This window comes from Peromyscus eremicus, chromosome 11 (assembly GCF_949786415.1).
Source record: "Peromyscus eremicus chromosome 11, PerEre_H2_v1, whole genome shotgun sequence".
Classification (NCBI taxonomy): Eukaryota; Metazoa; Chordata; class Mammalia; order Rodentia; family Cricetidae; genus Peromyscus; species Peromyscus eremicus.
In genome coordinates, this window is record NC_081427.1 from 53,458,009 (window position 1) to 53,469,224 (window position 11,216).

The 11,216-nt window shown below is 37.0% G+C and overlaps 1 protein-coding gene across 3 annotated transcripts in view; it reads left to right on the forward strand.

The window, feature by feature from the left end:
• Tnpo1 (transportin 1) overlaps nucleotides 1-10,399 on the forward strand; it is an 86,211-nt gene extending 75,812 nt beyond the window's left edge. For 2 of the 3 annotated variants that reach the window (XM_059276247.1, XM_059276248.1), the window contains exons 23-25: nucleotides 1,715-1,789; nucleotides 2,531-2,673; nucleotides 4,780-10,399. In XM_059276247.1, the coding sequence (XP_059132230.1) occupies nucleotides 1,715-1,789; nucleotides 2,531-2,638 (183 nt within the window). In that variant the 3' untranslated portion in view covers nucleotides 2,639-2,673; nucleotides 4,780-10,399. Of the gene's footprint in view, nucleotides 1-1,714; nucleotides 1,790-2,530; nucleotides 2,674-4,779 lie in introns of those variants that run through there. The other variant, XR_009382019.1, reaches the window with a different exon arrangement.
• The last annotated feature ends 817 nt before the right edge of the window (nucleotides 10,400-11,216 follow it).

The window sequence follows — 11,216 nt, forward strand, 5'->3', positions numbered from 1 at the left end:
GTGCTATGTGCTAAATAACAGATTTGTAAAGGAAGACTGTTTGTAGGCTTTAATTACTGTTTCTTGTGAGTGAACACACACATACCGTGGCACACTGGGGAAAGTCTGGGCAACCTACAGAAGTCAGTTCTCTCCCTCCAGCAGGTGGGTCCTAGAGACTGACCCAGGTCTTAAGGCATGGCAGCACACCTGCTGTCTTTCTCAAGCCTACTTCATTAAGTTCGATAGTAATGGCAGACTGGGAGAGGAAGGTTGTATTGTTGTCTTCCACTGGACCAGGCCTTTGCAGGCACATTTAGACCCCATTTATTTACTTTGTACATGCTTTCTATCTATGGATATCAGTTTACTGAGTTTGAACTTTAAAGTAGAATATTGAGTTATTCTTTGAAATTGATTTGAAAACTTATTTTTATTTTATTTCCTAAGTTCGTGTTGTCTTTAAACATTTTTAAAATTACAGTTACAATTTTTAAATATGTATGGATGTTTTGCCTGCATTTATGTTTGTACACCTTGTGTGTGTGCCTGATGCTGGTGGAAGCCAGAAGTGGGTGTCAGATCCCTTGGAACTGGAGTTACACATTATTATGAGTGACCGTGTAGGTTCTAGGAATCAAACCCGGGTCCCCTGGAAGAGCAGTCAGTGCTCTCTTAACTGTTGAGCCATTTCTCCAGCCCTCCTCTAGACATTTAATTATTTAGTGACAAGGTTTTGTTTGGGTTTTTTGGGGTTTTTTTGTTTTTGTTTTTCGATACAGGGTTTCTTTGTGTAGCTTTGCACCTTTTCCTGGATCTCGTTCTGTAGACCAGGCTGGCCTCGAACTCACAAAGATCCGCCTGCCTCTGCCTCCCAAGTGCTGGGATTAAAGGCATGCGCTACCACCGCCCAGCTTGACAAATTTTATATATGGGAGTTCAGTAAAACAGACAGTTTGCCAGACCTAACACAGAAGAGACCATTGAATTCTATACCACATGCTCGAAATAATGGAACCCTGAATTAAATACTCAGCATTCATTTGTTTGGTTGATTGGTTGGGGTTTTGGTTAATTGGCCCACTCCAAGATCATCTGAGCTCTTAACCCTAAGCCCTCTCTCCAAACTCTGGTTGGTTGTTTTGAAATAGGTTCTCACTGTATATGGCCTGTGGGTGCTGAGATCTGAATTGAGGTCCTCTTCCAGGCAGCCAGTGCCCTTAACTGCTGGGCCTTCTCTTCAGCCATGAACTTAAGTTTTAACGTCAAATGTAGATGTTTGGATGACATGAAGACTCCTAATTTGAATAGAATAAGCTTCATGCAAAAGATGTTTTATTTGTTTACTATTTCAAGATGGTTGTTAAATTTAATTCCCTTCATCTATTTCAAACTAGCATGTGGTATAAATTCAGGTGATTTCAGGTTGTTTACAATCTAATCAGAACTGTGTTATTGTTGACTATCTGGTACTTTCAGACTATTTCTGATGCTAAATACTTGCTAGACTGGGTTTGCTTTTGTTTTGTAAATTCAAATTTGATATAAGCTACTAGAAGATAATGAGTTAATAGAAATATTAAACAATCACTTCTAATTCCTTAGTGGTCCTAGTTGATTTTAAATGTTTCAGCTTTAGCTAAGTCTGTCGTGACAAGCTCTGAAGTTTACAAAAGTGTTTTTACTGAATTTTGTAAATATAGTAGCAACCTAAAATGCCTCTTGCTTGTTACAGGATTTTATATTTTTTTGTGATGCTGTTGCATCATGGATTAACCCAAAAGATGATCTCAGAGACATGTTCTGTAAGGTAACTAATCAGCATTTATGACTGTAATTGAGTTGAAACACTAAAGTTCCTCTTAATTTTGAATTTAGCTTCTTTGGAGCAGTATTGGTTGACTGTGTGACCTAAATTCTTAGCAAAGGATCTGGCTTGATCTTAAGATATGGAACTAACCCAGGCCCGTGCCAGTATTCTCCCAATTAATAATACTGATTCATGTTGTCTTATTGTAATTGTGGAAAATGGCATGAAGTTACCCAGGTAAATTTGGAATGTAAATTAAAACTTGAACAGAGTAAGCCTTCCCAGGTGCCCTTCCCAGGGATTGAGCCTGTGTTGCTTTGTTAAGGCTCCCTTCTGATTAATTATAGTTTGTTCTTAGCTGTAACAGAGTAAGAAATACAATACTGTTATATGCTTGAATCACTTGAAATCAGTGACTGTATTTACAGTCAGAAACCTGAAGCTTGTACATTCTAAGTTGAAATAACCCAACATTTTAAAAATAATTATCCATTAGATAGATTTGACTTTTTAATTTGATGTCAGAGATCTCTGGAGTACATCGTGTTGCTAAAGACATTTAGCTTAAAGCATGGAGGTAGTTTTGGTCATCACAGGGTCTAGAGCTTAATTAACAAAGTTTGAGAATTAGTACTTTGAAATGGAAATCATAATTAGCATCAGTAATGCTTGATTTCTAAAGTTGTACAGATCTGAGTTTTTGTCTTTATTTGTAAGTTAATAGTTTTTCATTCTTTGCAGATCCTTCATGGATTTAAAAACCAAGTTGGGGATGAGAATTGGAGGCGGTTCTCCGACCAGTTTCCTCTTCCCTTGAAAGAGCGTCTTGCAGCTTTTTATGGTGTTTAATCTAATACACTGAAGCTGCAGTCCCGGAATTAGGGGTAAGTTACAAATTGTAGACATTTTTAGAGTGAAAGTATTTAATGAATACTACAGTGGAATACTACAGTCAAATAATGTGTCTCCCCCCCCCCACACACACACACACATCCCACCCCAATCCCCCAGAACCGTAGATAAACAGAATCCTGGTTGGTACACTCGTTTGATTTCTATTATTTTATATCCCTTTCTTTTATTTGTTTTCTTTTGCCCTACATGGGCGGCATTCACAGTGGGGGTCAGAAGTGGTTCAGTTTTGACACCTTACTTTATAATCTAATCTTGTATGTAGTGAGGACAAGAGGCTTTGTGTGTTGTGACCTTTAAGGAAACAAATTTAGAAAATTCTGGAGGTAGATGACATTTAACATCCATTTGTTAAGCACCTAGCAGCTACCCAGAATTCTTTGAGAGTTGTTCCTGGCTTTCTCTGGGTTTGAGGAACTAGAGGGCCAAGTGTTTGGGTCCTCACTCTTGATTGCACTGTTCTCAGTGTGGGATTAGCAGTGGTGGTCACTTAGCTCCAGCTCCCTCGTGGCGTTATGTTGAGGATTAAACAGTGTGTGGTATATAGTCACATAACTTCCTGTGTTTGCCTTGCACACAAAATTGGCTCACTGTTTGGACCAGTATAGTGAGCTAGTATAAATTCTTCAGGTTTTGAGCACGACTTGAGACCTACCTATAGCCAGCCATAGGACACACTAAATGTGTAGAAATGTGTCCTATACCAGATTGAAGTACCCTTTACATCACAAGGGGTTGGGGTGGTTTCATTTTATTTTTGCTAGCTGTTTGTTTAATCTGAGCATGAAAGATTTCATTATCCAAGTACCTAACCCAGAAGGGAGTAGAAGTGAGTTTATAGCTTCAGGCTGTCTAGGCCTCTCTATTGTTGCACTTCAGTTAGGAATCCTCAGCTTCGGCCATGAGAATGCAGTAGAGGAGAGTAACTTAGCTTTGAAGAGTCAGCACTGAGCTAGTAAGTCCTAAGTCCTTTGCCAGTCTTTGGGTTCATCACCAAGTAAGAGTTAACTGTGATGATCCCACTTCTGGGATGAGGTAGGAAAGAATTCTCTTCTAGTTAGATTTGAAAGTGGGTCTCCACCTTTTCTTCTTGCTTCTTTGTGCTCACGTGCAGAAGCAGGAGAAAGGAGTTGGTCATACTTCACTGATGGGTCAGTTAACCTCTGAATTCATACGAACATTTACAAGTGTCCACAGTTTGGCCTGAGTGGTTAGTAGTGGTGTGTAATAGGACCACTATCAGACATTGGATTCACTGATGCAATAATCTTACTTGATTTCTTATGTCTGTTTTAACAATTAACAAGTCACATCAGCAAAAATAAAATCACCTGAGAATATAGGAAATAACCAATAAGGTTGGAAGGATGACTAATTACTAACATCAAGAAGATGGGTGTCAGGAGGCTGGAGAGATGACTCAGTGGTTAAGAGCACTGGTTGCTCTTCCAGAGGTCCAGAGTTCAATTCCCAGCCACAACATCTGTAGTGGGATCTGATGCCCTCTTCTGGCATAAAGGTGTATGTACAGATAGAGCACTCATACATAAAATAAACAAACAAATCTTAAAAAAAGAAGAAGAAGAAGAAGATGGGTGTTAAGTTCTATTTTTGGACATTAGTGAATATTCTGACCCCAGTAGGGTAAAATTAGAATTTGTTTCCTTAAACATTGGATATATTAGAAAAGTAAGTGATCCTTTAATTCTCTGTAAGGAAAGTGACTATCTTAAATTGTGATTTCAATTTTAAGAAAGTAAAGTAACATTATGCAGGAAATGTTCAGTTTGCATGAGACCCATTCTGCTAAAAGAGGTAAAGATAATAATAGCATTATGCAAGGCAGAATTCACCATATGAAGCATTATACACCATATGTCCCCAATGTACGTTCACTTTCATATCCAATGCAGGTAACTGTTCAGTCTCAAAAGAAGATACCATGATCTTTGGCAATTTGTCCAATTTCCTATTTTCTTTATAGGTAAAGATAGAATTGTTGTTTGACTGGTTTTATGCTTTGTTGGCTCTGAAAGAGAGGCAGGTATTAAAGATAAAATTGGTTTTGTTTTTTGCAGGTCCATCAGTCTTGGAGACTATAAGGGAGCCTCTGCACCCAGGGAAAATGTTACCCTTTACAGGGGGGAAGGGTAAACCAGTAGGGAATACAGTACAATCCCAACCCTACTGGGAGGGGCGGGAGGGAGGTGTTGCCGTCACTGTATTAAGTCGATGTTGGGAAATGTTTTAACATCTGGAGCCTTTGTGGGTGGAAATCTGTCTCCAATTACAACTCTGCACTGGATGTGAAGAAGCAAAAACTATTCAGTCTACTCACAGAACAGTACTTTCTGGAATATTATGGGGAATTGTACCAAAACAAGAACCACATAAACAATGCGTAGGGATAAGGAGGAGGAAAAGCCCATGGTCCACAACAAAGAAACCTAAGAGTGGGAAGCTACAGCAGTAAGGAAGCTTTTTTCATTAAAGGTTTTTATATATAAATGTTCCCACGTTACGGGGCCTTGTTTTGCATGCTGATGAAGAACTACACAAAACTAACAGTTAAAATCAGCTTGCCTCCCCTAGTAGAAGCAGGTTCTTGGAAGTTACAATTGAAGGTACCCCCAAAAAGTTGGAAATAAAACGAAACAAATTTGAACAATGAAGCACCCTGTGAGATGCCAACGAGTCACTCCTTTTACCTTTGCGGGCTGGGCAGGGAGGGAGGAATAAATGGGGTCGGGGTATCAAGCTAAAGGTGACATCTAATTTTACATTAAAACGTTAGTGGATATGATTTCATGGTTGTACTTCTTAGATTTAATTTCTAGGCCAACACGTTATCTTAAGGTGCAGTTTAAGGTTCAGGCATGCGCTCTGGCTCATAGTGATTGACAGTGATGTAAATTAGTGGGACCGTAGCATGCTTGCATCACATAGAGTGCAGTTGGTATTCATTGACCTAGGTTGCGCCAGTTTGGGTTGCAGTTTACCAATTCAATAGCCCTGCATTTAAAATTACTTTAAGATTTGTGGATTTTATTTTTATTAAGAATAGAGATATATAAAGTACTGTAGTTTACAGCTAGGCCTTGAAATATCTTTTTAGGATCTGTTAGGAATAAGATTGATATTGTATTGTGTGTAACCTGCACAATGTGGAAAGCTGATATACCTGTGCAAAATCTTTGCCTCTGTGCTGTCAGTGTGGTGTGCTTTCTGCATGGTTATATACTACTAGTGATTTTATCAAATTTCAAATTACATGGTAAAAGATCTGTAAAAGGCTGCATAAATGTTAGTTGGCACATAAAGACAATTGTAGAAGTTGAAACATGATTGCTATATTTCAATGTTTATTCCCACTCAACATATTGCCTCTAAGCTTTCCTTTTTTTTGTTCAAAGCATGATCTTAAAGATATGTTTAAGTTAATGGATGTAATGCAGGGTTCCTACACTGTATTGGCGCATGTTGGTGGCCCTTTGTGCCCTAAGTATATGCACACAGGGTGCAAGTTCAAAGCTACAGAGTGAGAGTTGGTTTGGATCCTCTTCATTTCATTTGTTTGTTTGGCTTTTCTGTTATTTTTTTTCCCTCTACTCACATGTATTCCTGTGAATAAATCCTTGTTAAGTTAACCCTTTACTTTTCCTTCCATGTGTATTTTCTTATATACTGTGAATGTGAAGACCCTAACTGGTACACTTGATCTTATGTCCATATGAAAGTGCAAGTCTTTATTAATTTGGATTGCCTGAGCAGTTGTATCCCATGATGATGAAGGAAAATGGAGAGATTTTTCATTTTAGCTCTGCTGGTCAGAGATAAAGCCACACCTTTCCATTTTTCAATGCTGCATATTTAATCTGCAACAAAATGTTAAGCCATAACAGCCTTTTTATACTTTAATTTGTCACCTTTGCATTGCAGAATAAATACCGAATAACCATTTTTATAAGCAGTTGCTCCTCTTTGCATGGTTCTGTTCTCTAAAAGTGTTGACTGATACGGCCATTGCACTGAAGTGTGAGCTGTGTGCGTGTGACTTTATAAATACAGTTTCAAAACATTTCACATGCATGGTAGCATGCAAAAAGGTTTTAGTTGTTGTGTATATGTTTGTTTTAACATACTCTTTTACCTTTTTTCTTCTATTTGGCTTTGCAAATTTCAGTCTATAGAGCCTCAAAAAAAAAATCTACAATCCCCTTCAATCTTTATTTTAATTTCAAGCTAGACTCAAGGGTGTGTGGCATTTCACCTTTTAGTACAGTTACCTTACTGGGAGCTCAAAATTTGCTTCTTGAGTTGGATTTAAAGCCAGAGCAGAATAGCTGTTTTCTCCTTGGGTTGCAGTATGCCCTGTAGTGCTTCAGATGCTTTCCAAAGCTTAACATAGGAGATAATAGTCTGCATAAGTCGTAAGTAAAGAAACAGCCAGATTCGTCTCTTAACATAATAAAACAAATATAAAAACTTTCAGTCAAGTTATATTGACCTGTGATAAACAATTCTGTATTAAGTAAAAATGGTATTGTCACCTGTCTGATTAAGAATATATTTCCAATTTGGCAGTTATGCAGCACAAAAACAAACACTATTTGGTTTTATAGTAAATGTATTTGTTTCTAAATTTAAAAGCTATAATAGAAAATTAAGTAAATATGACTGACAACCTAGGATTAGGGTATTTTCTTTTCTAATGTAGTTTTATTGTTTCTTCCTAATTTACATTATATTTCAGACAACATAATATAGCACAGGAATTTGCAGAAGCCATTTAAGTTGGGGTTTTTTTTGTTTTGTTTTGTTTTGTTTTTGAGGTAAGCTCTGAGTTAGCATTTGTTGTTTTGATGAAACATAACACATCATGGGATATATAACTATATATAAAAAGCAACCTAATTCTTGTGGTGCAGTCTTGATAGCTTTGAATGTTGACTGAGTGTCTGTGAGAGTGTGTCTGTCATTGTTACATTCCAGTGTTTCTGCCTCTTGGCATGCTTAAAGCGCGGCTTCCTCCGCCTGCTCCTTTCACACTAAGATGCTGTTAGTGTGCTCAGCTACAGAGAGAGCCGCTGCTGAGTGATGTAGATTTTCTACTTGAATATTTTTATGTTGTAGGAACCTCAGGAGGTCAGTGTTTACTGTTTTATATATATGCCTTCTTTTCCTGTTTGAGCTTCTCTCTTTGAAGGATTCTAACAGAACAAAAGCTGCTGATCAACCTAAGTTGGAAACAGAAAGTGTGTTTAGTATAATTTAATGCATACTTGGCAGTCCATGTTACAGCCCATTAATTAGCAAGTGAACTTAGTGCCACAGCTGTTCATTTATTCAGGAAATAATTTCGCTTTCTGTATTGTCTAATCTTTAATGACTTCATACTGTGTGAGAAAAATCACTTTTGTATTGTTTGTTGGTTATTTCCGAAATAATCAACTTGTAAATATCCTTAGAGCCAGTTCTGATGCTTACATTATTGCTACTTGATTTTGTTATGCAACTTAGATTTCAGATCTTAAAACACTTAACCAAGCCATTACATCTTAAAACAAAACAAGTAGCATACATTTTGTAATTAACATTGATAAACACTGTGATTTTTTTGGTTAAGACTTTTTCATTGATCTGAATTGCTTAAATTGCATATATTGTAAAATAGTCAGATGTATATTTTAAAATAATTTCAACTGACTTTCCTCTTACTGCTTTGTCTACTCAGTTATGAATATTCAGATACAAGTTTTATCTCAGGTGAATATCCTTGTATCATTTTGCTTTGGTGACATGTTTATAAAGAAAGATCATCATACTTAATAGTCTTTGGAGGTTTGTGAGTTGTTTTTGTTGTTGTTTTTTTTATGTATTTTATTGAGAATCTTCCCAGTTATTCTGGTATTTTTCCCCCTCCAATTGTTCTATCAGACTGGAGGGATACAGAATGCTCTCCACATTTGGTATGCAGATTTATCTAAAAATGAGTCAAGTTTGGTCCTCCCCTTTTCCAGACCCTCAAAATACGAAAGTGGAACCTTTTCTCCCTCCATAAAATTCTGCATAGTTGAAGTGCCAGAATTAGATTATGTCCTAAACTCTTGTCTCGATTTAACACCTTTGCAGTGAAGGAATGGTTTGCTTCATATAGTTAATTATGTTCATATTGAATATATTAACAGATGCCAGAGCAAAAGCATTCTTCCCAAGAGAAGAGTGTGTCGTGCATCCTGCACCCCTAAGTCCTTCCTCTGTTAGTTCTTCAGGTACACTCAGCTTTGCTTACGGAGTTCTTTTTGCAGATATTACAAGGCAGGGAGACACTAATTGTTGCTGCTAGTACTGTTTAATAAAGTGGGCATTGGAATCTATGAGAAGATGAGGGTCGTGTGGTTACCTGGGATAACTGAGGTGGAAAAAGGAGCAGTGTGACCTGTGTTGGTAACAATATTATCTAGTACCAATACCATGCAGTAGCATTGTATATCCATAGTGCACTTCGTAGTGTATTAAATATGGCAGTGCTTCTAAGGCCTCTTTAACGTTAAGTTTCACTTGAAAGTTAGTTTCTCTTACCTGTATGCTTTCTAGGTGACTGGAAATTAACTTCAGGCTTGATACAGATCTTCTCCCTGTTGGTATTACATATATGTAGATAATTCTCAATGCCTAATTATTATACAATTGTAAGGTATAAGCTTAATTACAGCAACTGCTTTTGTGGTTTGTATCCCAGAGTGTATTGTATTGAAATAAAAAGATGCATAGCAGCTGAATGTATGCATGACTTAGAGGGAAGTTAAAACTGGTGTTCTTTGCCCCACCTCTGAACTTTAAAAACTAAGCCAAATCTATTTGCCAATAGTAGATTACTAATTACAAAGCTAGTAGTTTTCCTTATAGTAGGAGGGTTTTTTTTTTTTTCCGTAAGTCACTCCTACTGTGGCTTGGTATTATGCAGGATTCTCTCTTTCACAGATATAGTCATCTTGCTAAATGCCTGCTCTAACATGGTTAGCCTGTAAGGCAATATTGCCCCCCCAATGTCCACCTCATAAAGGGGTTCCACTATATTTCCCTCCTATGTTTTCGTCACTGCTTTCCTATGTGGATATATAACCAAACTGAACTTCATTGATTTTTTTTTTATGAAGATTATAATTAGATAATACTATGTAATTAATTTTACTCAATAGATATCATCTTAAGAGATGCTTAAACGTGGTAAATTACTTCATATTATGAACGTTTGACACTTAATATTCATGTTAACATTGGGTGCAATAACTTAGTAGTACTTGCTTAGTTATAAATAACTGGATCTTTCTGCTGACAACTTAGGTTGTATGAGTTATGCTTCAAAGCTTTAAATCTGATGTTTCCTTACCTGCCACACTATGTTAGAATGTGTCCTTCAAACATCCTCCTGCAACTTCTCAAACTGTACTAAATTGATATTTCTTGAAGTCTAACTCTGTGCTAACAGATCTTCATTTTAAATAGAATACGGTTTTAATTTTTGATAAGCTGCTGAATTTTAAAGAGAGTTTTTTGGGGCCACCAAATATTTTGGATCATGCAGAGAATATATATTGTACTGTAGTAATTTTGTATTTACATTTGTATGATGTGACATAATAGATGTGAATGTTAATCACTGCTTGACTATGTTAATAAAGTTGTTTAACTATAGACGTTGCACTCTGATTTTTAATGGAAAGAAGTTGTCTTTCTTTGTCTTCTTCTGTTTCGTGTCCTAATAGGTTGGAGGGAGGGGAGAGATTAAAGTGTTGTTGTGATTTTTGTTGTGTTTTGGTTTTGTTTTTCTTTAGCTTACACATTGGTAACCTGTTGTTATCCGAGCAATGTTTTTTTCTTGGTCATGTACTACAGTAAAAAGAAACTTTTGCATACATTTTAACTTAACTACTATTAATGCTTTTCAACTCAAGCTAACTGCTTTGCCAAAGGAAATGAATAAAGGTGACAGACGCTGTGACGGAAGGAGCTGACGATAGAGAAGACAGTGTGAGTGTCCTGTGGAAGAACTGAGGCTTGTGGTTTAGGAAGTTAACACTTTCAAGTCATTTCCTTTTCAGGTTTTAATCAACTAACAGAGTTTTATGTTGCCAATTAAAATTTAAATATATTGATACATTCTAGAATTATGTGCATACAAAGCTATAAAGTGGTCTTTTTAACTCAAGATACAGAACATTTTAGAACAAGAAAGGGCCTGGGATGAGTCATTGCAGCCCAGAAACTAAAGTGAAGCCTGAGTTTCTTTGCTTTTGTTAAAAATGTTTGAGGTAACACAATTACGTTGATGAGAATGAATTGGAGCTGAGATATAGTGTTCTCTGAAACACCTTGCAGAAGGAGTCCAGGCTTGGGGAGAAAGGATTGTAGGAGCCAGAAGGGTCAAAGACCTCACAATCACAAGAAAACTCACAGAATCAACTAACCTGGGCTCATAGGAGCTCACAGAGACTGAACCAGGGAGCCTGCG